Genomic DNA, 26068 nt, shown 5'->3' with positions numbered 1-26068 from the left:
GCATGCAGAGCGCCGGGGCGGTGCGCGCCTGTGGCGCCGGGAGGCTGTGCGATGGCGGCAGGTTTGTAATAGAAGGAGAAGTCTGTGGAAGTCGGAGCCGGGCGCGGCTGAGGGAGCGGCCTGAGGAGTGGGGCCGGGGCTGATGCCTCGCTATGTGCGAGGGCCCGCGGGTCGGAGCTGTCGTGCTGCGAGTGCTTCGGGACCGGGGGAGCGCTTGGGGCGTGCTCTGTGAGGGCGGTGTCCGTGTCGGTGAGGGAAGGAGGGCGCTGGGCCCGACGCCTCGGCTGGGCTGAGGAGCGTGGCTGTGCTCGTCTCCCCACGGTCGACATCTGTGGGGAACCGTTTGTCCCTCCTCCCCGTCCCAGATCCTTGCTGGGTGCTCCGGTTGGCACGAAAGTGCTGCTGCCGTAAATTTCATGGGGAGGTTTAGACTGGCAGGCGGCCTCCAGAGGGTCTCCGAAAGGTGACGGGTAAAACAGACCGCGAACCTTGAATTTGCCTCTCAGCGGGAATCTGCACCTCGCTGGGAAACTTCGCCTAGCGTCTCAAAGCAGAAGGCAGCCGGAAAACATTTCTATAATGTAATTTCGCTGTTTCTCCCCGTCGCGGTTTCAAACTCTGGTTGGAAGCATAAGCCTTTTTACTGCGGGAAAATTAAGTGAGAGCTGGCATGAACTGATCTCTTGGGAATGAGGAAGCTTTAAGAAGTTATTTCCTGATTAGCAGGACTGTTGAACCGGAGCTGCTGTGGTTGTCTGTCCTTGGTCCCTTGGCCCCTTCTCTCCTCCGTAGTCCCCCTGACACACCTCATGCACAGGCAGAGAGGTACTTGCCCTGGGATTAATTTGAGGAAGCTGTGTGGTCCGGCTCCTGCTGCCACACTGCCATCAGCAGCAGTTTTATCTCTTTTTCTTCCTAAGTGAGGCAATCACTTTGGGTCTCCTTCCTACATGAATTCTTTCATGGTTTGTGGCACTTGTAGGATTTGATGCAGTATTTAAACTTTCCTTTGGATGGATTTTAAAGAAGCTTTTTGGGAGAAGGAAGATGATAGGCAGCACAGTTGTGGAGTTTCTGTGAGGAACTAAGGAAGACATGAAAATGATAAGCATTGCATTGAAATATGTGCAGTAAAATGTTTGTATTTAGATGGACATATCTGAAACTTTGCATTAATATGAAGGTCATGTGGTGGAGATCTCCCAGCTCATCAAATCACTTCTTTTGTTGCAAGTGTTTAAAAAAATTCTGAATCCCTCTCAGTACTACTGAAGAAAATACTATGTACAGCTTTATGATATTTGAGATGATATTAACTGCACTCAAATAAATAAGACAATTAAGAATTGGATTATGTTGATTTTCTGCACAGAAAGTGTTTGTTTCTTGTTGTCCAAATTGTTTCTGTTGGTTGTGGGTTATTTTTATAAATGTGCTAGGTTGGTTATAAGAGAGTAACTTTCTTTTGCTAGGAATCTGTTATTAGAGATTTCTTATTTCATTTATCTGCTTAATTTCTAGGTGCTAAAAGTAGATAGATAACTGTCCATACCAGCTACCTGGAGCTTTGAAAGTTATACTGTCTTAACCCTACAGGACGTAAGATTGTTGTGTTAATGCTGACCAGCAAAGAAATTGGAATACAATTTGCAAGATGCCAACTGTTGAAAATCTGAGTGGTGAGCAAAACTTCAGTGCACGTTGGATATTCGATAGCTCCCGTGCTGGAGTCATATTAGATGCTAGTTTTACTGGTTTGAACTTCAAGAAAGAAAATTTGTTACCTGGACCTGAAAACATCACAGCTTTACCTGAAGAAGTGTTGCATCTTTCAGACAGCTGTTCTGTAAGTGATGACTCCCTGTGTGAAGAGTCTGGCAGCCCTCAGACACTTCAGCAATGTACCACTGGAACACTTTTTCCAGCAGCAGCTGGAAATGTAGAAAGCTCTAAACCAGACGTAGTCCATGGTGAAGTGGATGTTCAGAAAAAATCCAATCACAGTGATCCACTCTTACAAAAGCTTGAACAGGTAATAGTTCTAGAATTCCTTGACATGAATCCATTAAGATTTATCTTGTTCTTGCATTTGATTTGTCATGCCTGCAAGTAAGCAAACTCTTTGTAATGTATAGGCCACAGCAAGCTTAAAGAGCAAATCCTAAATTACAGTTACATAAACGTTGTTGTCCTCCTCATGATGTGAATTTACTGAGAGTCTAACTATTGTTGTTTGCAGGTGGCACAAGTTCCAGTTTAAAATGAAATTGTTCTCAAAATCATTTTACCTGGAAGGGTGCACACAATTTTACAATGTTTCTTTGCTTGAGGCTGTGGAAATGGGGTGCTGGTCACTACAGTGGTGATGCTTGACCACTGGCATTCACAACACAGTGGAGTTGAATGTTCTTGTATCTTTAGAAACACCTTTGTTAGTTCTCAAAGTAGGTGTGACCATTCACATACCTGGTTCCGTTTAGATGAAGAGAGATGTTACTGTTGAATCTGGTAAAGTGTCCAAGTCATCAGGACAAAAAGGCCTGGAATCGTAATGCTGTTATGTTACTTGCTGGTTTTTTCTAATGCAAGTGTGTCAGTCAATCCACTGTAAGTGGCTGTGTGTTCACTAGTAGCTGTTCCCAATTACTGGATAAAAATTGTGTTAGCTGAAAGTGTTCAGCAGCACTTTAACAGACCTTGCTCTTAAGGACTAAGAAGTCCTTTCCCGCTCTGCCAGCAGCTACATCAGCATAAATCCCCATGTCTGTTCACTCAAGTGAAGAGAGGGAATGCGTTTGTCTCCAGACTAGAATTCCGCAAATTACCAGGTGCTATGAAAGTTTTCTCCTGTATTTTACATGACAGGAGAATGCTTACCCACTTTTAAAATATTGCCAGTAGTATCAGTCAGTGGCTAAATAAATATTAGCTAGTTTATTGGTATCTTAAGAGGAATTATTAAGTGTTCTTAGGAATTTATTGACAGTCTGTAACAAAATAATTCTGTGGTATGTTCTAAATAAATCTAGCCTCTAATACATTTATTTTTTTGTTTGAAAAGCTGAAGGAATTGCAACAACAGAAACAGGAGCAGTTAAAGAAACAACAGATGGAACAACTTCAAAGGCTAATGGAAGAGCAGCAGAAGCTACTTATCATGGTGTCTGGCCAGCCAGCAGCTCATGGTGAGTTGATAAAGAAAGCACATGATGTACTTTCTATAAACTGAAAAATTTAATCTCATTTTCCAGTTAAAATCTGACAGTGTCTTTTGTGTTCTTCATTTTAAGATTACTTGATTAGTCAAAGATAAATGCTGCATTGCTTCAGTGCCTGGAAGTTGAGTGCTACTGAAGAAGGAATACTGTCCTGTTTTTATAAAATGCCAACTGTAATTGTGACTTGATCAATATGTGCTATGATGGGAGCCCTTGCTTCAAAGTACATGTATTAAAGTGTAAAACAATTATTTTCCTTTCTGATTAGCTGCTTCTCACAGTACTTTTGACTGCTTTAAGCTTTCAGTGTAGCCAAATGAAGTGGTCCCTCCTTGTTTGTGCTGACACATATCACATTCAGATGATGAACTGAACTAGAATGGTCAGCTGATCTGATTTAAAAACAAAGACCTGTAACCTGTATCAGTTTTCCAGTCTTGTTTGCTGGGTGCAAGGAGAGGGGACAGCTCTTGGCTGGGAAAAGCTTTTAGAGTTGAGCCAGGGGTACTTTCTGCTCTTGGCAGTGTCGGTCCAACCTGACTGAAATGATTGTCTTTCTTTCACTTTGTCTACCTGAGAAGATTGAATTAGGGCTTATTTTAGGAGAAGAAAATCAAGATTGCCTAATCACTTGTTCTTGAGCAGTAACATAAGGATGGAGGCTGGGTGATCAATCTTGCCTGTCAGTGCCATTTCTTTTCTCCTATGGAGCAGTATTTTTGTAATAGAAATACAATGACACGACCATTTTGTTCCTTCTCATTTCAAGGTTATACTGTAATGGCTGAAAGTCAAAAGCTAAGACCTGGGCATTCAGCAGGCTTAGCAACTTCACCTCAATTGCCATCATCTGGATATCAGAATATCTTTGAAGATGGAGCTCGTGCTCTGATTGTTTCTTCCCATACACAAGACAACGATTCTTTACAAAAGCTGAACAACAGAGAATGCACCTCATCTTTGAAGAACAGTCTTTCAGAAGTGTCTGCTTGTGAAAAGCAAGGTCTGTGTGTGCCTCTGAAAAGGCCTAATTGTTTGAAAAACAAGGAAGACAAATATGTTACTACTTAGTCATTTACAGAAAGATAACTTGATGTGTGGTACTTTTTCCTCCCTTGTTACTGAGAAAAATTTTCTGCTACTTATTTTGAAGGTTTTAGGATTTTTTGTTGGTTTACTTGGTATGTTGGTTGGTTTACTGACAGCTTACAGACCTCAGAGTGTTCCAGTTGTTGTCCATTTGAGTTTGGTTAAAATCAGCATGAGCCAAAAATCAAATTCTTCTCAATTTATGCGTATATATGACGGAAACAGAAGCTTGGTAAGAAAGCTCGTCAGTACAGCAGATGTCAAAATTTGTTCAGTTATTTTTTTAAGCCATAGATTAACAACAGCAAAGATGAACAATCAGAATGGATTATTTAAGGTCTGTGGAAATTTTTTAATGCATAGTTGCATGTTCCTGTACAAAGAAAGTGCAAATTCAAATAAGAATTAATTTGGGGAAATCTTATGGCTATTTTATGTACAAATTCACATCACATGGCCCTGAAACTCCCTTCTGGTTTTAATCTGACCTGAATGCTGCTTAAAGTATCTGCTGAGAACTGATTTGTTGTTGGGATGAAAAAACCCACCTCTCTTGCTTTTACAGGAAAAAACATGTGGTGTCCAGAAAAAAAGATGGAATTATTAATGGAGAGTGAACATAATCACATTGATCCTTTAGGTGTGGGAAGTGCAGATGTCTCTGAAAATTCCAGTGGAGGTGAACAGTTATGGACTAATACAGAGGAAAGGTAATTCAGACCATGATTATGCAGTTTTTATCAAATAACAGGAGTTTGGTTGAATTCTGAGTCCTGATTGAAAGAGTCTGATACTCTGAATTTGTGCAATTTCTGAATAAAGGATTTGATTTTTTAGGTACTGTGGAGACCTGTGGTAAGAGAGGCTCTTGCTTGGAATTGCTTGTGCTGTAAAAGATGAGATGTTGTGTGTTGGATGAAGAGGTGTGTGTGCAGCCTGGGGTAATGACAGCTCAGAAGCACCTTCCAGTATAGCTGGGTATATAAGCAGTTACGGTTGCTGTTCCCGGTTTGATTTATTACAACCTCCTATCCAGTGTTGTGTGCTGAAAGTAGTAACGTGAGGCAGGAGGACAAGGCTGTGACTTTAGTTTACTACCAGGAGTTATGATTATTTGAAATGTCCGAGGCCAGGTTGGACGGGGCTCTGAGCAGCCTGGGCTAGTGAAAGGTGTCTCTGCCCATGGCAGGGGGATGCAGGTTGGAACAGGATGATCTTTAAATTTGTTTCCAACCCAAACCATTCTGTGGTTATAAGATTCTGTGAAATGTCTGTATATGGCTAAGGCTAATCATAGTGCTTGTGGCTGAAGCCTTCTCATGTATGGCAAAAGATTTGTAGATGCAGTTGATAGAATGGCAGTAGTGGTTGGCTTTGTTTCAGAGCTCTGCCTTCTCTGATGGGTCATCACAGAAACAAGAAGTGCTTGTTGCAGGCTGTGGTGAGTTGAGCCCAGCCAGCAACTGAGCACCCACCCAGTTGCCTGCTCACTGTTCCCAGAGCAGAAAGCAAGAGGGTGTCAGAGGAGGAAACTTGGGAGTTCAGGTAAAAACAGTTTAATAAGTAGAGGAAAGAGGGGAAAGGCCCCAGGTGATACACAGGCAGTCATGCTCTGTGTCCCACAAGCAGACTGGTGCCTGCTTGGTCTCTGAGCAACAGCTGCTTTTGGAAGATGAAGCCCCCAGTTTTTACTGATGAACTTGATGTTGCATGGCATGGAATAGCCCTGGGGTCAGTTTGACTCAGTTGTTCTGGCTGTGTCTCCCCTGTGGTTGGTCTTGCCCATCCCCAGCCTGCTTCCTGGGGTGGGCAGCAGCATGAAAAAGCAAAGAAAGCCTTGATGCTGTACAAGCAGGGTATAGTAATAGCTAAAATATTATGTTAGCAATGCTGTTGTAGTCGCAAAGCCAAAACAGAGCTCTGAATAAAGCTCACTCCATGCCAGCCAGACCCAGCACTCCTGTGAAGGAGGAGGAGTATCAAAGGGGGAGTCAGGGAATGTATAATCTCAGTAGCATTCCTGAGTGGAAAGGTGATACTGTAGGAATTGGCGGCGTGACTAAACTACGAGTGGAAGTTTGGTGATTTGTCCGAAAGAAAGGGTCATTAAGAAAAGCAGTGAAAGAAAAAGCAACAAAACTTGCATATAGTGTCTTTTATGTTAACTATTGCAGGGATTAGATAAACATGTAGTGTTAAAAAGCATTTCTCAGATTACCTTAATGCCTGAAGCACCTCAGAATTTGCCATCTTTTATGCAATTACACCTTAGGACTTTGAATACCAGTGATCTTAAACATAGTTATTTTATACAGAATTGTAAGAGTTATTTTTGTAATTACTCTAGACCTATTAAAGCTGCAATACATGAGAAGAAACAGACTTTTGAAGAATTCTTGGAAGAACAGATACAACTAGAGGAACAGCATCTGGAGCAACACCAGAAGTTACAGGTTATTTATTATTACGTTAAAAATCTTCTTTATATATTGTACTGAGATGTGGTAGGTGCTTTAGAAGTGTACAAGGAAGATGCTAGCAGGAAAAGCTAACACTGAATGCAACATTCGCATTCTTAAAAATAATAAACCCCAAGTACTCCACTTACTTAAGTATTCAGAAATCCAGTAGAAATGTACCATCTAAATTCCTACTCGTATGTGGGATTTACCTGAAGAAATCTTCAAACTGTGTAAGGAGCTTTTTAACATTTTATGGTTTGCTTTTCTTTACTCATTTTCAGGAGACAAGTGGATCAGGTGTTCAAAAACCGGTGATCAAGAGACCCTTCCTGAAAAGAGGAGAAGGTTTAACAAGATTTACTAATGCCAAGTCTAAAATGACAAAACTTGGAGAAAGCACCTCAAAACTTCAGCAAAGGGCTTCAGATGACAGAAATGTTATTAAAGTGGACAGATCCCAAATACAGAAGAAAACTGTGCCTCCTGGCAAAGAACTGGTTTCTGAAAATCCTTTCGCACCATGTAAAAAATACGACCACCCCAATAAAGTAAAACGTTGTCCCATTCAGAAGACAGTGGTTCTCAAGAATCACAATGGAGAAAATATCTTGCCATTAGAAACAAGAATGCAATCAGGAAGAAATCATGTTGGACAGATGAGAGATTCTTACCCATCAGAAATTAACAATAAAATAGAAAATAAAGAGAACAGAGTAGAATTTGCTAAGTCTAACACTGGCAAAATCAAAACCAAATTACCTGGCACAGAAAAGTCTCAGTTGTCTCAAGAACTGGCCAGTGCCTTTTCTAATCCTAAATGTCCCATAGGTCACCCTGTAAAAGATTCAGAACTGTCTTTTGAACTTTCATTTCAGAATAAACTGGAGAACTGGGAAAAAGAAAAAGAAAAAGAGAACCTAGAATTAGACGAATTTTTGTTCCTAGAACAAGCTGCAGATGAAATATCTTTCTCAAGTAATTCCTCATTTGTGCAAAGGATCTTGGAACGAGACCAGCAGACTTTAAAAGGCCGTAGGATGTCATCTACTCCTATCAAGGCAAAGCAGCAGCAAGTCAAGGCGCTGGCCATCGAACTTACAAATGAGAGAAATAAAAGGGCAGGCTGTGTGGCACGGGAAAATATAAATGGTAGCCCAGTTATGCATACAGCCTCAAATTCAGGAACAGATTTTAGAATGAAGGATCCATTGAATAAAACAGACGGTGTAATATTCTCAGCTTCTTCCCTGAAAGCAGCGCCTGCTTTAAAAAGTAATCATTGGATTGTAAATGAAGATAAGAGTGAGGGCAATGATGGTACTTCTACAGATTCTGAGAGTGAATTTGAGGCCACATTAAAGCATGACAACAAAGATGCTAAGACAGACTTTGTAAGCCACAGAGAAAGTGATCCAGAATGTTTTGATTGTGGAAGTTCTGTTACAGACATTAGCAAAGAGAGCAAAAATGGAGATGCTGACCTTGGCTTGTCAGACAAAGATTGCAGTGTACTGTCAAAGCAAAAGATTAGAAAAGCTATAGATGATCACAGAAGCATGTTGTGTATTAGTAGGAGTAAGTTTGAGTTTGATGATGAAAGAACATGGAGTGATCTTGATGAAAATTATGTTAGCAGTGATTTACCTGAAAAATATACTAAAATACCTTTGCAGATGGACTTTTCCTTTAAGAATGATACTACTGTCCCAGATAAAGCAATAAAGAGAAAAGTTGCCTCAAAGAAAGGAGATGAAACGTCCAAAGAGTCTGCAGTGGACGTTGATTCAAATGGACCTCCTGTATCAAACTTGATGATGAAACTGTTTCCTTCACTGAAGCCAAAGCAGAAGGCAGGCTGCCATCCAGAGCGTGAAACCAAATCAAATGTGGAACCGGAGCTAGGAGGTGAGAGAACAGCAACTGGTAGGAAGTGGTGAAGAAGGCATATCATACAAGTCTTCCCTACTAGTGCTTAAGCTCCAACCTGAAATTACACCAAAGGGTTTAAGTACAGACTTCTTCTGCAAGAAATGGCCCTGTTCTCCCCCTACATCTCCTCTGGTTGCATGTCTGATGCCAGATCTAACAATTACACAGCTTGCAGAATGACTCTAATTGGTGAAAACTTCTTTTTAAAAATGTATTTATTTAATTGGCGTGTTTTTTTTTTTTCCTTCCCTCTGGAGGCTTCAGCTCATTGAAGTAACTTGATCTGGAGCTGCTTGATTGTTGTTTCTGAATGAAGGAAAATACCAAAGGCAAGCTGAAAATGAAGTGGTACCTTCCTTTCCACCACAGTGGATTTACACCACAGAAGAGTAATGCTATTCACTGCTAGGTTAACATTCTCCTCTTATGAAATACAAGGGAGTGGCAGACTTGGCTGTGTTTTCTGAGAGTAGTATAGTGTCTACAGAGTTCATGTGGAATATGGGAAATGGGGATTCATTTTTCTGCTTCGCCCAAGTTGATTTTGTCTGTATGGTTGCAGTCTGTGGAGGACTGCCTCTAAAACCCCCTGCTGCAGCTGTTGCACTTCTGCTGTGATTAAAATTGGAGTTGTTCAGTGAAAGCATGATGGCAAGACCTAGTATTTAAACCTTTTGTCCCTAAGGTTGTGATCTTGGTTTCAGACTCTGTTCCAATGCATGTTTTAGGATTTTGTTTAGGTTTTTGTGGTAAGCCAGTTGATGTAATCTTTTTGGATTTCAGTAAAGCCTTTGATTTCATCTCTCTTAGTGCCCTTCTGGACAGAATGTCCAGCATTCAGCTGGATAAACACATTGTGTGATGGGTGAGCAACTGGCTCACAGGTCAGGCACAGAGGGTTACAGGGAATGGGGTGACATCAGACTAGAGATCTGTCACTAGTGGGGTTTCACAGGGCTCCATCTTAGGACCTGTGCTCTTCAGCATCTTCGTAAATGACTTGGACACAGGACTGGAAGGAATACTAAGTAAGTTTGCCAGCTTGAGTTGGGAGGAGCTGTTGACTCCCTTGAAATCAGGGAGGCCCTGCAGAGAGACCTGGACAAATCAGGGCTGGGCAATCGCCAACCAGATGAAGTTTAACAAGGACAGCTGCCAGATTCTGCACCTGGTATGGGGCAACCCTGGGTATATGGACAGATGGGGAATGAGATGCTGGAGAGCAGAGCTGTGGAAAGGGACCTGGGGGTCCTGGTCAGTGGCAAGTTGGACATGAGTCAGCAGTGCCCTGGCAGCCAGGAGGGCCAACCCTGTCCTGGGGGCACCAGGCACAGCATCACCAGCTGGGCAAGGGAGGGGATTGTCCCACTCTGCTCTGCACTGGGGCGGCCTCACCTCGAGTGCTGGGGGCAGTTTTGGGTGCCACAATGTAATACAGACATTAAACTATTGGAGAGTGTCCAAAGGAGGGCAACGAAGATGGTGAAGGGCCTTGAGGGGAAGCCATACAAGGAGTGGCTGAGGTCACTTGGTGTGTTCAGCCTGGAGAAGAGGAGGCTGAGGAGAGACCTCATTGCAGTTACAGCTTCCTTGTGAGGGGAAGAGGAGGGGCAGGCACTGATCTCTTGTCTGTGGTGCCCAGTGACAGGACCCGAGGGTGAAACACAGACCTCACTTAACATAAGCACCTTAGCATAAATACCAATTAACAAAAACTTAAATGTGACTGCTGCATCTAACTATAACCACTTCTGCAAGCAGGGAACTACCCCTCGTGGGCTCAAGTGGTAAGAAGGGAGAGGCATGTTAGCTGTCACAAAAGGCTGGAACAATGCAAAGTCATAGGGTTTGTTTTAATAGATAGAAAATAGAAGAATGTAATCAGTAAAGTACAGTTGTAGAAAAGCTTAACAGCAGTTAGCTGAATGTGAGGAATATGTTAGATAGGAACTATGTACTGTGTTTGTAGGCCTAGGATAAAGAAACCACAACTTATGTGCACTCCAACCCTTAAAACTGTAGCTTTTAGATAAGCAAACAAACAAGGGCAGATGCCAGAATTGTAAAGTATAAAAGCCTGTGTAAAATGAACCACAGTGACACATGCACATGGAGGTGCGAATCCCTGCAGGTTCTCTGGACACCAATAAAGGTGTGTTTTACTTTACAGTACCTGCTGTGGAGTACATGCCTTTGAATCAAGGGAATGGCCTGAAGTTGAGTCAGGGAAGGTTTAGGCTGGATATTATAAAAAGGTTCTTCACCCAGAGGGTGGTTGGGCACTGGAACAGGCTCCCCAGGAAGTGGTCACAGCACCAGCCTGGCAGAGTTCAAGAAGTGTTTGGACAATGCTCCCAAGCACATGGTGTGACTCTTGGGGATATACTCTGCAGGGCCAGGAGTTGAACTCGATCCTTTTGGGTCCCTTCCAACTCAGGATATTCTATGATTCATATGAAAGCTGCAGTTTGGAGAATTGATTGTGTAGGGTTGTCTAAAAATGGATGCGAAAAGTTTGCAGGAAGAGGGGTAGGGTTGGGGTGTTTTTTCCAGCATTTCAGAGTATGTAAGGATGAGCAAGGCAACCACTTACACAGCAACATCAGTATTTAGTCTATTCTGTTGCATACTCAGACTCTGAAACCCTGGGGATTCTTAAGTAGTGACTGAACAGCAAACTGGGATGGAAGAAAAGCCCACAAAACCCCTCCCTATTGTCAGCCTCTGCAATAGATTTCCCATCAGGGATGGGTCTAAACAGACTTTGTTGTGACCAAAACTTGAAAAAACTTAAAACTTTAAACTTTCCTGTTTCATGTACCTTATACCATCATACCATCATACTGTATACATATACCTGGCACATATATATGGTATGTACCCATACACGTACTATATGCACTCATTATACCCTTATACCATCATTTTATTTCTCTGGTTTGATGTGAAGCCCCTCACATTCCATTTCCAGATATAGCTTTAGTTCCACCAGGATGGAAGATGCATTCAGTACTTAAAAGTACTCCGAAAGTGATAGATCTTCTCTGTATTTGAAGTACTTGAGTAAACAGTGCAGAGCTTTTTAAAACATAACTTCTGTGTCATTTGGATAGTAGAAGTTCTTGGCAATATTACTACTGTCTAAAATAGTATTACTTGGTTTGTCTTTTTTTTTTTTTTTAACAATTTCTTATGCTGGTGTGTGATAATTGTTTACTTCAGTCTTATGGATGCCATTTAGATAATGTGCCTGTGGCTGTGCTTTGACAGGAAACACTGTTCCATCCCAGCTACTGAGAGAGAGACTCGCTGAGTTGGAAACTGAAATTGAGAGATTCCGAGCTGAAAACACAACTCTGACTAAACTCCGTGAAGAAAGAGAGCACGCCTTGGCAAGTATCAGGTAATTTTCAGTTGCAGCATTTTGCTGCATTGACTTACATGGTGTGTTGCAGACTCTCCTGAAGTCCAGTTACCAACAGCACAGGTAAACAATTAATGTGCTTCAGTTACAGTGGAGATAGGTCTAGAAACAAGTTGTTGCTCTGTGTGTAAGTTAAACTGTAATTATTACACAGAAATTATAGTATTAAGAACCCTTGCCCAGTTAATATGATGTCCCTAAAGGCTGTGTCTGGGAGAACGTGTATGCTTTTGTTCTGAAGGGTAACACAATCCTAAACTGGCCTTGCAGAACTGGTCTTCATGCTAACATGATTGATGCTTTTGCTTTGGATTGTGTATTTGTGTGTACACACTGAGAATATTTTAATTTGAACTGGGGCATTTGTAAGTGGCATATAGAACAGAATAATTACCTCTGATGACTTAAATGGTGCACATCTGTTCCTACCACAGCCACTTTTGTTTTGTTTGGGAACAGCGTTGTGTCTTTGGCTAATGTTTAATTTTTGATCGCCTATTAGCAGATTCTTTTCTCTGGTGCTTTTGGGGGACGGTGTTCTAATGTTTTGAAGAATGCAGCAAGATTTTAACCAAAGTTTTTTAAATTTGGGATAATGTTTGTGGCTAGAAGATATAAAAATATAAATTGTTGGACTTCAAACATCCACTGTGTGACAATTCTTACTTGTTAAATAAGTAATACCATTTATATGTAAGTCTTCCTGGGGGCAAGAGATGCTAAACTGCAATCTGTGACCACAAAATACTCAGTTTTCACTTTGTTTCTTAACATGAGATGTGAAGGGGATTTGGGATAAAACAACAACTTTGTTTCATAATTATAGGAAAGAAATTGCAGACTTTGAACAGAAGAAAGCCCAAGAACTGGCTGAAATAGAAGAACATAAAAAAAAGGAAATTAAAAAACTGCAAAAGGAGCGTAAAGTTTTTGAAAAATACACCACAGAGGCTAGAGCAATTCCAGATAAAAAAGAACGTGATGAAATTCAGGTATAAGAATGTATTATTATTCTTGTCCACATAGGAACATGTAAGTTCACTTAAAGGCAGTCAAGAGCTAAATTCTAATTTCGTTGAAAGATTACAAGTGATTTCAAGATGGGAACTGTGAGCAGGCATGGGTTAGTGGTGAACTTGGCAGTGCTGGATTAACAGTTGGACTCCATGATCTTGAAGTTTTTTTCCAATCTGAATTATTCTAATTGAGGAAGGGAACTACAACCTTCACAAAGCTGTTTGTTGGTTTTAAGGCAAAAACTCGTAATGAACAAATCTTTTTGTCACATTTCTGTACTAAAAATGTGACTTGTGACTGATAGAATGATCTTCAACTTGGAAACAAAATTACTGAAGTTAAAATACTAAGTGGTAAGTTTTTGTTCATGGTAGTGGATCAAAGTGCAAACTAGAACTCCACAAGGGTTTTATTGTGTCTATAACTCTTGTACAGTCTATGTAGTAATCTTTTACAATTTTCAAAGTTACATTCTATTATCACTTGTAGGTCTTTAGGTTGTCAGGGATGTAAGGAACCCAATCTGTTTGTTCCTGCATTGTCAGGATGTATGGTATATGAGGTGTATAAACAAGCCATATTAAACACCACACAGGGATTTCTCTATTCTTTCCCTATGAACTTACTTCAAAAAACTGAATTGGCATTTGCTAAACTGTCTAGGCAGATTTATGTGTGTTTTGTGTGATTGTGTCCTCCCTGTTTTCCCGTGCCAAGATTTTTGAAGGGCCCTCCAGGGGTAGCATTACTGATTTTGTATTTCTGTCCCAAGTGTGTTTGTAGTGGCCAATCTATGAAGTGTAAAGGATGCCAAGAAAGCAAGAAAAACAATTTTGCTGTGATTGGAGTAGAGCTTATAAAAATGGTAGTCTAAAGTAAATAATCACTCTTTCAGGGAGGAAAACCGTTCCTACCTTTCACCCCCTGCACTATTAAGCTGATCTGACTTTTTTGCCACTTGTGCCTTTTTCGCTTGTACTTGTATTTCTATTAGAAACTAAAATATATTTTAATATATTAAAAATGAAAACTCTTTATAAACATGCGTTTTTCTAAGGCTTTAAAACAGCAGATTGCAGAATTACAGGAAGATTTAAAACGAAAAGAGGCAAAATGGTCAACCACCCATCGACGCCTGAAAGATCAAATAGAGGCTTTAGTAAATGAGAATTTGGAGCTAAAAGAAGAAATCAAAATTATGGAGAAGTTTCGTCTAGAAGCCTGGAAGAAAGTAGAAGCTGCTGGAAGCAAGAAGAAAATAGAAAATTCTGGGATGACCCTAAATAGAGCAGAATCTGTAAGTTATTAAACTCGGTGCTTTAAATACATTTGTGTGAATACTTGTGAATTTTGTGTTACATACTTTGAGTGTAATAGCTACAATTTAGCTGTTTACTTTTAATGTACTGATTAGTACACTAGTGACAGACACAGAATTTTGTTAATGTCACATTCTCTCCAAATGTCAATGCTCACAATGTGCAGCATCCCTTTTGTAGAGGAGCTCATCTTGGAAATTAAAAATGGTGCAATTATGAAAGAAAAATCATTGATGGGGTCTAACCTGTGAACCTCGGCACCTCCAGGATCAACCAGGCAAACCAGGCAGTTCATGATCGTCTAAAGCAGTTATATTAAGTTTTGAAATTGTAACTATTATTCTGGATTGCTTGCACCAAATTAACATTCTAGAGTTGTTGGTAGTGAGGGAACAGATGGAGGAAGAGCTCCAAAGTGCAGCTTGGGCTACATCACACAAATCCTTCTGCTCACCAAGTCTCAAAATTGTATAGTTTGTGAAGAAAGCTTCCAGTAAATTTCATGTCATGTGGTGTATAAATTTTGTTGACTCTGTATGAACAGTTATGATTACATGTCACATGAATGGCAAATACTTCCTTTCTTTTAGTGTCTTCCAAACAGAGGCCCAAAAAGTCGAACTGCATCTCCCCTTCTTCCAGTACAGAAGTGCAGGAAGACAAATGGCAAAAGTTATTCACAGGCAAAAGGTAAAAATACTTGTCTAGACTCTGTTAAGTCTTTAAAATAAAACGAGCGTGAAGTTTTGCTTTGTGGAGCGCATCACCACCTTAAAAGGAGATAGAGTGGGAGCTGTCATGGACTTGAGCATATGGATAAATACCTCACAGGGTGGGATTGTGGAGAAAGCTGTGATGAGACCAGTTTTGGAGTGAAAATGCTTCTGGTCATACTTGATGGTCTGGAGCACAGCAGAACCTGCTTTCTGTAATCAAAACAGGTGTTCATCACTGGTGTTCTCCAAGCTGCAGATGTTGGTTAGATCATGGAATAATAGAAGGGTTTGGTTTGGAGGGGACCTCAAAGATCATCCAGTTCCAACCCCTCTGCCAGGAGCAGGGACACCTTCCACTAGATGAGGGTGCTCAGAGCCCCATCCAGCCTGGCCTTGGACAGTTCCAGCAATGGAGCATCCACAGCTTCTCTAGGCAACCTGTTCCAGTGCCTCACCCCCCTGACAGTGAAGAATTTCTTCCAAGTGTCTAGATGACTGTGTTGATAGCATCAGAGCTGCTGTGTCTGTTCAGAACCTTCTGTTACCAGGATCTGTAATCATATGGGCAATGCTGTAGCAGGTGTTCCTTGTTCACAGTTAGGAGCAAAGGCTGTCTGCATTCCTAAGGGATAATCACATATGGAAAGTAACTGCAGGATACTTTTTTGATACCTCTGACAGCTCACACAACCATCATGTTATCTGTTAGAGGAGTGTGTTCCAGAATGGAAGGTGGTTTTATTTTGGTAATTTGATAGGAGAGACATGGAAAAAATACACTGATCAGTTCCTGTTAAAAGCTTATATTAATCTTCCTTTGTTCATTTTAAGGTGTAACTAATAATGTTGTCTAAAATCCTAGGAGGGGAAAATTCTTTGTAAATCTACAGAGATGAAATAGGAGAGAAAGGGCATTAAATGCCTGTTGCAATGATTCTTCAGTTGTAGCTTCTTGCTGACACACAAAGCACTAGCAGTGATTGATTCTTTTCTTGGCATGTGCCTATTCTTTTAATAAATACCCTGCTTTCAGTTTCTACTGCAGTTAAGAAATGTAGGTGTCCTGTACAGCCTGACCTCCTATGTAATTGTAACATTTAAACCATACTTTAATTTCTCTGTCTAATTTAACTATTACATGTATCTCAGTAGGAAAACTTCCTAGAACACCTGCATCAGGACCTGCTTACGACAGAAACAACTCTGAGACAATGATAGCACCAGAAGATTCTTCTAAGACTTTTATGGTAGTAAGGCCTGTGTCTTGATTTTGTTTTCAAAGGGGGAGGAAAAAGCCTAAAATAGAAAAGTTAACGAGTATCTGGAGGGTGGCTGATGAGGCTGTTGACTCGTCTTTTTATCTTTGTCTAGTAGTTGCATTATTCTTTGGCTCAGGAGAAAAGATACAGTAATAATCTCCTGCTCTTTTGAATTTTGCAAGATGTTTTACCTTTTGGGAGGGCTAAAGAAAGATGGATGTTCATATGCTCCATGGAGGGCAACTGTGCAAGGATCTTTTAAATAGTTTAATTAAATCTTACATTAATTGCTGTAGGTTATACTTAGGCTTTAGAGAACGTGATTGTTTCATACCATGATGTGATGTCTTAAGGGAATTGAGCACCATGCTAAAGCACATCACTGAATTCCTCTTCAGTCCAGACTACAACTGACCACAGACAACCAATGATTGCTCAGTCTCCATCTCTTGTACCACTTGAATTATACTTGGAATTGCTTAAACCCCTGATTGTGTTTATGCCTTGCCATACTCATCTTCCTTCTGGTGCTGCTCCTTGTTTCCTAAAGTATCTGTCAGCCTAGGGAACACAAGTGTATAAAGACAAAGCTTGATTTGAGTTTTTGCTTGTCGTCTCAGGACCCCTCTCCTGATGAAGCTCACATGTCACTATCATCTGCTCCTGCATATACAGGCAGTGAAGAGATACAGAGAGAAACTGCTTATCCTGATGGAAAGGTAAGATGAGAGCTTGGCACTCGGAAATTCTGGAAGACAGCTGTTGGGAAAGATGAGTGAGAATGTGAGTGTGAGGGCTCGATAGTGACATCTCTCATGTTTTCATTAGGTTGAGAAGGTTTTGAAAAATGGCTGTCACCTTGTATTTTTCCCAAATGGAACATGGAAAAAAGTGGGTTCTGATGGGAAGACTGTAACTATAACTTTCTTCAATGGGGATGTGAAGCAGATTATGCCTGATCAAACAGTGGTGGGTATCCTACATGTGCATTTTTCAATAAATACTTATTTATCTGCATGTGTACACTCATTTAAAATTTCTCACTAGTTATACTAAATCTGAACTGTTGTCTGCAGATTTATTACTATGCTGATGCCAAAACTACTCACACGACATACTCTGATGGCTTAGAGGTCTTGCAGTTTTCAAATGGACAAATAGGTAAAGAAATCATCCAACCCAACCATCAGAATTATTCCCCATGTATCTGTATTTATGTAATAAGCATATTGTCTCAAAATACATTTCAGAAAAGCATTATCCTGATGGCAAGAAGGAAATAACCTTCCCTGATCAAACAATTAAGAATTTATTTACGGATGGCCAAGAAGAAAGTATCTTTCCTGATGGCACCATTGTTCGTGTGCAGCGGTGAGCTTTTCCTTCTCAGCTCCCCTGGCCTGGGCAGGGGATGGGAACAGCTGGGGCTCAGTGACAGGGGCACTATATGGTGACAGATCCATTTCTACAGCTCCTGAAAGTTTGTTTCATTATACTGTGAACATATATTTACTGCTTGAGCTTTGAGTTTGGTTGTTTGGTTTTTGGTTTTTTTTGGAAGAGGCATAAAAACTGTGTATTGTCTTATACCCTAACCTAAGACACTTCTCAGATTTGTACGTAATTATACAAGACATATCTAGGAAGGTGGTTGGCATGGGAAGCAGGTGTTAGTGACAGCTGATAACTGATAGTGCTCAAAATACCACACTAACCTCCCTTGGACTCCAGCAGTGATTTAGTGCAGATAAAGTGCAGTAGAGGCTCTGAAGTACAAAGAAGTCAGATCAGTTTTGCAGAACCAGGTTTTTGAGTATGAACCAGCTGAGATATTTAACAGATTTTCCACAAATACTGGGTTTTTTTTTTAAAGTCTTCCTTTATTTAGGCTTACATATTTGATATTTGTTATGAGACTAATCTTACACCAGTGCATAATCCTTTCTTGTTTTTTTCCCCTTTAATGCAGAGATGGAAGCAAAACTATAGAGTTCAATAATGGCCAGAGAGAACTCCACACATCACAGTTCAAGAGACGGGAGTATCCAGATGGGACTGTCAAGACTGTGTACATGAATGGACAGCAGGAAACCAAGTATGTCTCTGGAAGAGTCAGAGTAAAGGACAAGGATGGTAATATTATCATGGACACGAAGGTATAGACCATGTCAAAACTGCTGAAGTGTTAGCACATCAGCAAAAATAATGTACATTTCTGTAAACAAGTGAACATGCTTAAAGCTTGTTGTGTATATATTATTTATAGTTTTCTCTAAATAAATTTATTTTTCAGAGGGTGCTACTACATCAGAGTTTTTGCTAATTCTTTTTTCCCATTTTAGTTCATTGATTCAATATTCAGTCATGTGGGGTTAAAAGGGTGTTTTTTAAATCAGCTGTCAGTGAACACTCAAACAGCTGTAGACTAGACCTTATTTTAGACATCAGTTTACTTACTGCTTGACTTTAAAGGAATGGCAGGCTTGGGCTATTTTTTTTCCTTCATTGTCCTATTGTCTTTGTCTCAGTTGGGAGGCAACAGCATTAGCAGACTGCACTGTCTGTTCTAGCAACTGCTCTTCTATACTCATAGGGCTAATACAGGTGAGAGTGGGGACAGGTTCATTCTCTAAGCTACTCAGAAACACCAGGAAATTAACAAAGGTCATCTCATCCAGTTCTCCCACCTAACAGGTTTTTTAAACTGACTTGCCTATTACAATTCTGCAGTACCTACTACCAAAAGGTTGCTGCTGGGCTGGCTGCTCTCTCTCCATTCTTGTGCATGCTGAAAAATTTGTTTCCTTCTCTCACACAGTAGCAGACTCACTTTCTTCTTGTCTCCTCTGCCCCCTCGCCTTTTTCTCCTCAGTGAAGGCAAGCTCTGTCCTTACTCTATGCTCTTTTTTACTCTCAGGGTGGCAATGAGAACTGTGCTCACTCACACCCCAAAGTTACCTGGTTGGGAGGAGGACCTGGTTGGTCCTGGCCTTTTGGGGAATCTCAAAGCAGCAGCTCTGATCTAATTCAGGGCTAAGTCGCTTCTACAATGGGTGATAAACAATGGGGTTTTGGTCTTTTTTTAAAGGAAAGTATTTTGAAAATGAGTATGAACTACCTAAGGTATCTGCAACAGCACCAAGGACATGTCTGCTTAGTACCAGAATATGCACTGAAACTGACACGATCCTTCCACTGCTTGTCCCATTGTGCCTGGGCAGTGAGGTCAGCTTTGGACCCTTGTGTTCATGGGAGCTTGAGGGAGGAGAATGGGTGCCAGGGGATGTGTATGAGCACAGACTGAAGCACAGGAGGTTCCCTCTGAACAGCAAGAGGCTTGCTTTACTGGGAGGGTGACTGAGCCCTGGAACTGGCTGCCTGGAGAGATTGTGGAGTCTTCATCACACAAGTGTGTTCCTTGATAATCTAGACAACGCTCTCCTCGGAGACATGTAAAGGATTTAGTACAAGACAGACACCCCAAGAAACCTCACAGACTACAGCAGTAAAGGAAAACAACCTCTCAGGTACATGCTGACCAAACTGTTTATTCTCGAACTCTGAAGTGAAAGAGGTGTAGCAACACCTGAATGTGAAAACAGAAACCAGCAACAATGCAAACATGTTTCACAACAAAGACCGTAATGCATCCCCAACTGCTTGCTCCCTATCTGGTGCTGGATGGAGATGTCTGTCACCAAATAAACCTGAAACACAAACAAGAGTTATGTCACAATAATAAAACTATCATCTTCCCTTCAAGTTTTCTAACAAGATACTAGAAAAAGTGTCCCAGCATCAGCTTTTGATCTAATTCTTTACCTCTCTGCATTAGTTCCATCTACTCCTATGAGAAGGGTATCACAGAACAATACTCAAAGCTCCAAGGCCAGAAAAGATTGAGATGTGGATATATAGTTTCACTATTTCAAGATCAGAAAGTGTTAGGAACATCATCTGTTCACATCTGCTAGAAGAGTGCTTATTAAATGGGAAGGAAAAATACAACATAACAGCCTTGTCCAAGAGATCTGAAAATCCAAGTCTCTGGTATTCCCCATGGATAACACACAGTATAAAGCTCTTCATTAAAAACGTTCCATGTTTGTCTAGACACGTGGACATCAATATGTTATCATGGATGTTTGCCTGAGAAACCACCAAGAACCAGATTAAAAGCAGAAAATAAAGAAGATTAATTTTGATTGTTTGGGCAGAGTACACTGCCACACATCTGCAACTTGCCTTCTACAGTTACTGGCAGCAGAAGCTCTTTATGTTGTACCACCTCTAGGACTCTTTGTTTCAGTACCTGTAAGTTCTTAAAACTGGGGCTTTCAGTAATGGTATGTAAAGAAGTTAAAATTTAACAGCTATTTTTGATATTTAACACTTCATTAACAGAATGGAAGTGTGGACACAAGGGATTTTTTTTTTTTGAAATAAACTCTGGTTGTCCACATTACTGGCAGTTTGTTTAAAACTTCTGAAATCATCCCTCCCCAATGGTATGAATTTGTAGTTCATGGTCACTGTACTTACATGTCACTCATCCAACTCTGCAAGTCCCATTTCTATCAGCTTCAGATGAACCAGGTTTTTGTCATCTCCATACAAAGAAATGGTGACCTCTGGTGACACAGTCTGAAAGTTGACAATTTTGACAGTTACAAATTTACTCCTCAAGCTGATACTGAAAGATTTTACTGGCTGCACTCACTGGCCAAGCAGAACTGTGAATACACAAAGAATACTTCTGTTTTTAAGCAAAGAAAACTGGTTTTAAAGTAACAGGAATGCTCAGACACTTTGTGTTTGCAGGATTAAGAACAACACTGCATCATTTTCTCTTAGTATTCCTTCATGGTAAATGGTTTTTAATTTTGAACTATTTAAACTACTGAGGGTTCACAGTAAAACAAAGACTTAGAGTGCTAGTAAGAATTTTAGGCTCAGCAAGAACTAGGAGGAAAAAACCCAAAAGCACATTTCTTACAAGTACGGAAGCAGAGAGACGCTTTCCTTCAACACAATCCATCACGGTCCACAATGCTTTCAGGCTCCATTCTGGGGAATAAGGAATTCTTTCCACATTTTTGTCATCTGAAGTAGGTTTAAATCCAGCCAGCAGAACTCGTACTGCTTGAACTGGATACTCCAGCAGATGACAAGGAATGTGACGCAATCTGAAACAGAAATGAGAAGCATTTGCCCACAGCAGTCCACCTGCCCTAAGGACATCAGGATGGCCGAATGGCTCACACAGTACATTTATGGTGTGGGAACTGAGACTGGACTCCCTGCTTGATGGGAACATGCCACCATCAGACCCAACAACTCAGGCAGGGCTAGGCCCTCTGAAGGACTTTGCACAGGAACTATCAAAAAGCAGACCAGCATCAGAGACCCTCCCCCAGTACCCTGCCTGGGGAGGAGTCAGAGAGCTGAACACAGATCTGAGCACAGGAATCCAAGTGCAAATCACAATGCAGCTCCACAAACCTTTGTGGTCCCAAGTGCTTCACGCCTCAATGTGCTCTAGACACACTACTGGGAATAGATACGTGGGGTTTACATTATCATCTCCCCATTCTTCTACCTTTCTATCCCAGAAGCAAGGGAATGGGGAAGCAGAACAGGAAATGCAACTCTGAAATAGAAGACACTGTCTCTCCCAAGACCCTAACAGACTGGGAAGCACAAAATCTATTCAAATCCCCATTCTTGCATCATCTTCAGCAACAAAGTGTGCATTCCCAACAGGCTTGAGAGGAAGCCTATATAGAAAGTACCTATTATTACAGACACACATATGTACTGCATATACAGGTACTATGTATGTACTGTAGCACTCTGTACCATCCAAATACATATAAATGTGTATGTATGAGAAATTCAGACAAGCTCAGGGAACCCTAGAAGCCTGGGATATTTGAGACACTCAGCTGACATCTCTGTTCTTAGAGCATCTCAGAACTGCACAAACAGGGATTTGAACTTCCACTTCCCACACAGGCAGAGCAGGGTGTGTCCCACTCAGATGCTCCCTTATCCATTAGTTTATTCCCCAGCTGCCTTCTGTGCAGACTGCAGTCACACAAACTGTATAGCCTAGTTTTGAGTAAGGTTCTTGGGTGCAGCAGCAGATTAACCTGAGCCCACTCACAGGTTAAGTAACTGGAGATAATGGAGAAATCTGATATTACAATAATGGGCTTCTCAGAACAACCTGAAACAGAGAAGGAGGTGCAAAACCCCACACGCTGCAGACAGGTTTAACCAGCCACCCCACTTTCTCTCTAACTGAAATCCAGTGGTAAATTATGATAAACAATACATATATGCAGTTAGATATAAATTAATAGTAAATATAAATAAATGTATGTATTTTTACAAGTGCATATTTTATAACCCAAGTGTATACATACATACACACAGACATTTTACATGCATTTTCTTCTTATTTATTTACCTGCTTGTTGGGACAACTAGGTAAGTACCATAGTCAACAAACTGAACCAGAATCTGAACAGGGACAAGCTGTGTAATAGAGAGGAGCTTTGCTCTATACCATAAACCATCCACATACTCTGCAAGGCAAGGCAGGTCTACAAAAGAAAGAAAAAAAACCCCATCACGTAACGCCCCAGAGTCCTCAGTGCAGTGCAAACTGACCTTAAAAATCCACTTCACTTTGTGAGCAAGATTAAGTCTCCTGTTCCTTATCAAATTCATGCTACGATTTTGTTCCATGCATCCTCCAATTCTCTCTGAATTCCAATCCCATCACTAGTATACAATTTAAGTCAAGTTTCTCTACCTCACATGGCAATGGTGAGAAGTAATAGCAAATTGCTCAGTGAAAAGATAGTGATCCAGTTTAAACTTTTCTACTTGGACTAATTTGCACAATCCAGTCAGTAAACAGATTGATCTCCAAGAGACTAGGTACCAGTGTGGAAGACAGGAGGCAGATGCTGCCTAAAACCTCACCCAGAGTTTTACTAGTTGGTAGAATGAAGTACAAGTGAGAACTGTTTTCTTCACCAAGTTTTAGACAGCCATACTTGTGTTAGTTTAGTCTCAACAGCTGTGGACATGGAAGTGGTGCTCTTTAGGGCTCACACAACTTCCAAACCCTTATAACATGATTTTCTGTACATAACTTTTGTCTTTTGAATATTTAATAAGATTTTCACAGTTACAGCTTCAGTGACAGGTGCTTTTAGGGAAAAGTTTTATTACTGCCAAATGCAATCTGAAGTTAGTTCGTAACTCTAACAGGCATCAGGAATGAGTTCTGTCCATCATTTTCCAGAGGAGCAGAATGACACAAGAGCCTCAGTTTAATGAATAGTAAAAACATATTACAGTGTATCATGTAATTATAGTGTGATGTTACTCCTTACTCTCTTACTGACTCTAAACTTATTTAAAGAGACATAGAAATAGAAATAATAGTATTCTTCAAAAGGAAATTCAGGCTTTTGGAATATCCACATGAAAAAACAGGGAAAATAAACACACAGTGTACCTTTTTTGAAGTTTCTTAGATGAGGAAGAGTCTTTACAATTTTATTGCACCACTTCAGGGCTTTACTAAGGCTCTCTGAGTCACGGCTGGCAGCTCTCTCTGTGGCAGACTGCTTTGTAACGTTCCCAGAAGAATCAAGACAAATATAAACCTATTTAAAGAAAGGCTCTGATGTTACTATTTTTGCAGTTAATTTAGAAACCAGGAATTCCAACTGTCATCAACCATTATTAAAAGATTACTCGATCCCATCTTTGAAAGGTTCGGCACCTCCTTGCTCCCCTTTCTTCTCTATTTCATCATTCGACATTCAAAGTCCACACAGGAATCTTTTATTCTCAACGCACATGACATTCTGCCTTTTGCCTGGGAGACCACCAGAACTCCAGGAAGCTGTGTGGGCTTACACAGAATTTGTTATTGTTCTGCCACATTAAAATCCAATGACCTCTTTTCTTATTAAAAAAGCTAAGTACCAGACCGCAACATTGTAATTCTTTAATTTTTCTAGAGAAATGATTAGTGTTTCACTACCCCCACCTATGAGGTTATTTCAACTAAGAGTTCATTCAGAGAGCTGCCCCGCACCACCCCCTGCACCAATAGCTCAGGACCATTCTGCAGCCTCTGATGCTCTAAGATTGCCAGCTGTGACTTCCTTTTCACCAGCCCAATGGGACTGCAGCATATGAGATGTTGACAAGACGACTTACCTCCTTAGGGGACACCAAGTGGGTAACTATGACAGGAAAGGTTTCTCCTGGAAAAGGTAGTGGTGGCAACAGGTACGAAGACAAAAGCTCTCCTTCAAATATCCCCTAGACCAAGAGAGACTTCAGCTGAACATCATAATGAGTAACAAAATGGAAACTAACTTAGGTGTGACTTCTGGTATAAAGGAGTTACCTAAGAAGGTGTATAATAATAAACACATTTTGTTTATTATTAAAAATAAACAGAAGCGTGTCCTTGATGAAAAAAACAGACATTGCAAAGTACAGAGATGTTCTCAGCAGCACAGCACTGTCCAGTGTATCTTCTTTTAGAGCCGTGTATTTTACAGTTTCAATTCTACATGCCATTACTGCATTTGGTTCATCACAAAATAAACCCTGGTGCATTAAATTATACTTTTAGAAACACAGATAGCACACAGCTCAGCTAGATTATAGGTCATGAAGAGAGCTCCTATTATCTCTTGTACTGAAAACATGACGCGTAACAAAATGTACAATTTCTCCAAAACACATTTTTACACATTTACTTGACCAACACTTTTCATTATGCCTCAAGCAAAGAGAAAAGCAGAAGCAGCATATGTAACTAGAAAATGAAACAAATTATGACCCTTTCTTCCCCCTGCAGAATCTGACAGAGGATGCAGTATAAAAAATCATTATGTTCCTCAGACTTAACTAGGAAAAAAGAATTTTTTCCATTCAAAGTAGGTACTCCTGCATGTGAAGAAAGGATGTCTAACTAAATCATAGATATATATAAACTGAATGCCTGATTTCTGCAAAACTGTCAGGAGCACTGTGAGTCAGGAGCCACCTGACTACACCTGGACACACACACCTGGAATGAGAGTCACTGCTGTAAAGCTCAGCACACTTGGAGGTTCTGATGCATTCTCTCACATCCTACTGCCTACCAGGAATTTTTCAGGCTAATGCCTGAGCTAGGATTGTCATATGCTAATGAAGACCAGCTCCCAAACTCATCAGTGCAGCTCAACAGAACTGCATCTCAAAGACAGTGACACACTGCAGCAATGGGTGCAGTGAGCTCTGCATAAGCCACCGTTAGCAGTTGCAAGGCTCACAAAATAGAATAAAGTCCTTATCAGCTTAACTTACCCCAAATCACAGATTTGAAGCTGTGAAATGAAGTTACAAAACTATAGAATAAAACAATACATCATGGTTATGTAAAAACAATGTACTTCAGGTGGCTTGTGAGCATGGCTGCTTAGTCTCTACAGCTAAAACCAGAGTTGATTATGTTTCAACATGTTCAGAGCTGCTTGTTTCCCACTTCTGCTGTTCCTGAGGTTCAGCTCGAGTTCTGGATGCCTTGCCTCTTTTCTGGTCTGCAACTG

At 40.8% G+C, this 26068-nt stretch overlaps 2 protein-coding genes across 6 annotated transcripts in view; one reads left to right on the top strand and one right to left on the bottom strand.

Moving 5' to 3' along the window:
- Positions 1-18738, top strand: CENPJ (centromere protein J). Of its 4 annotated transcripts, none has more exons than XM_042023879.1 (17): positions 1-61; positions 1522-2032; positions 3062-3185; positions 3988-4221; positions 4873-5017; positions 6655-6760; positions 7051-8674; positions 11969-12101; positions 12949-13114; positions 14197-14436; positions 15049-15148; positions 16327-16421; positions 17054-17152; positions 17262-17402; positions 17510-17594; positions 17684-17804; positions 18403-18738. In XM_042023879.1, exons 2-17 carry the CDS (start codon positions 1655-1657, stop codon positions 18593-18595), a joined length of 3984 nt encoding a protein of 1327 aa, XP_041879813.1. In that variant the 5' UTR covers positions 1-61; positions 1522-1654; the 3' UTR covers positions 18596-18738. The 4 variants fall into 4 exon arrangements, with proteins under 4 accessions (XP_041879813.1, XP_041879812.1, XP_041879811.1 ...); XM_042023878.1 differs by having other exon boundaries at positions 16327-16424; XM_042023877.1 differs by having other exon boundaries at positions 16324-16421.
- A 1223-nt stretch (positions 18739-19961) lies between these two features.
- RNF17 (ring finger protein 17) overlaps positions 19962-26068 on the bottom strand; it is a 40817-nt gene continuing 34710 nt past the window's right edge. For both annotated transcript variants that reach the window (XM_042023874.1, XM_042023875.1), the window contains 6 exons: positions 24681-24785; positions 23968-24118; positions 22906-23041; positions 21430-21619; positions 20976-21077; positions 19962-20140 (listed from right to left, as the gene is read on the bottom strand). In XM_042023874.1, the coding sequence (XP_041879808.1) occupies positions 20979-21077; positions 21430-21619; positions 22906-23041; positions 23968-24118; positions 24681-24785 (681 nt within the window). In that variant the 3' untranslated portion in view covers positions 19962-20140; positions 20976-20978. The remainder of the gene's footprint in view (positions 20141-20975; positions 21078-21429; positions 21620-22905; positions 23042-23967; positions 24119-24680; positions 24786-26068) is intronic.

Source organism: Corvus kubaryi, unplaced genomic scaffold (genome assembly GCF_017639235.1).
Source record: "Corvus kubaryi isolate FWS band 111438036 unplaced genomic scaffold, C.kubaryi_AGA036_p1.0 37256, whole genome shotgun sequence".
Classification (NCBI taxonomy): domain Eukaryota; kingdom Metazoa; phylum Chordata; class Aves; order Passeriformes; family Corvidae; genus Corvus; species Corvus kubaryi.
The sequence above is the reverse complement of the archived record's forward strand: the minus strand, read 5'-3'. Positions and strand labels throughout refer to the sequence as shown.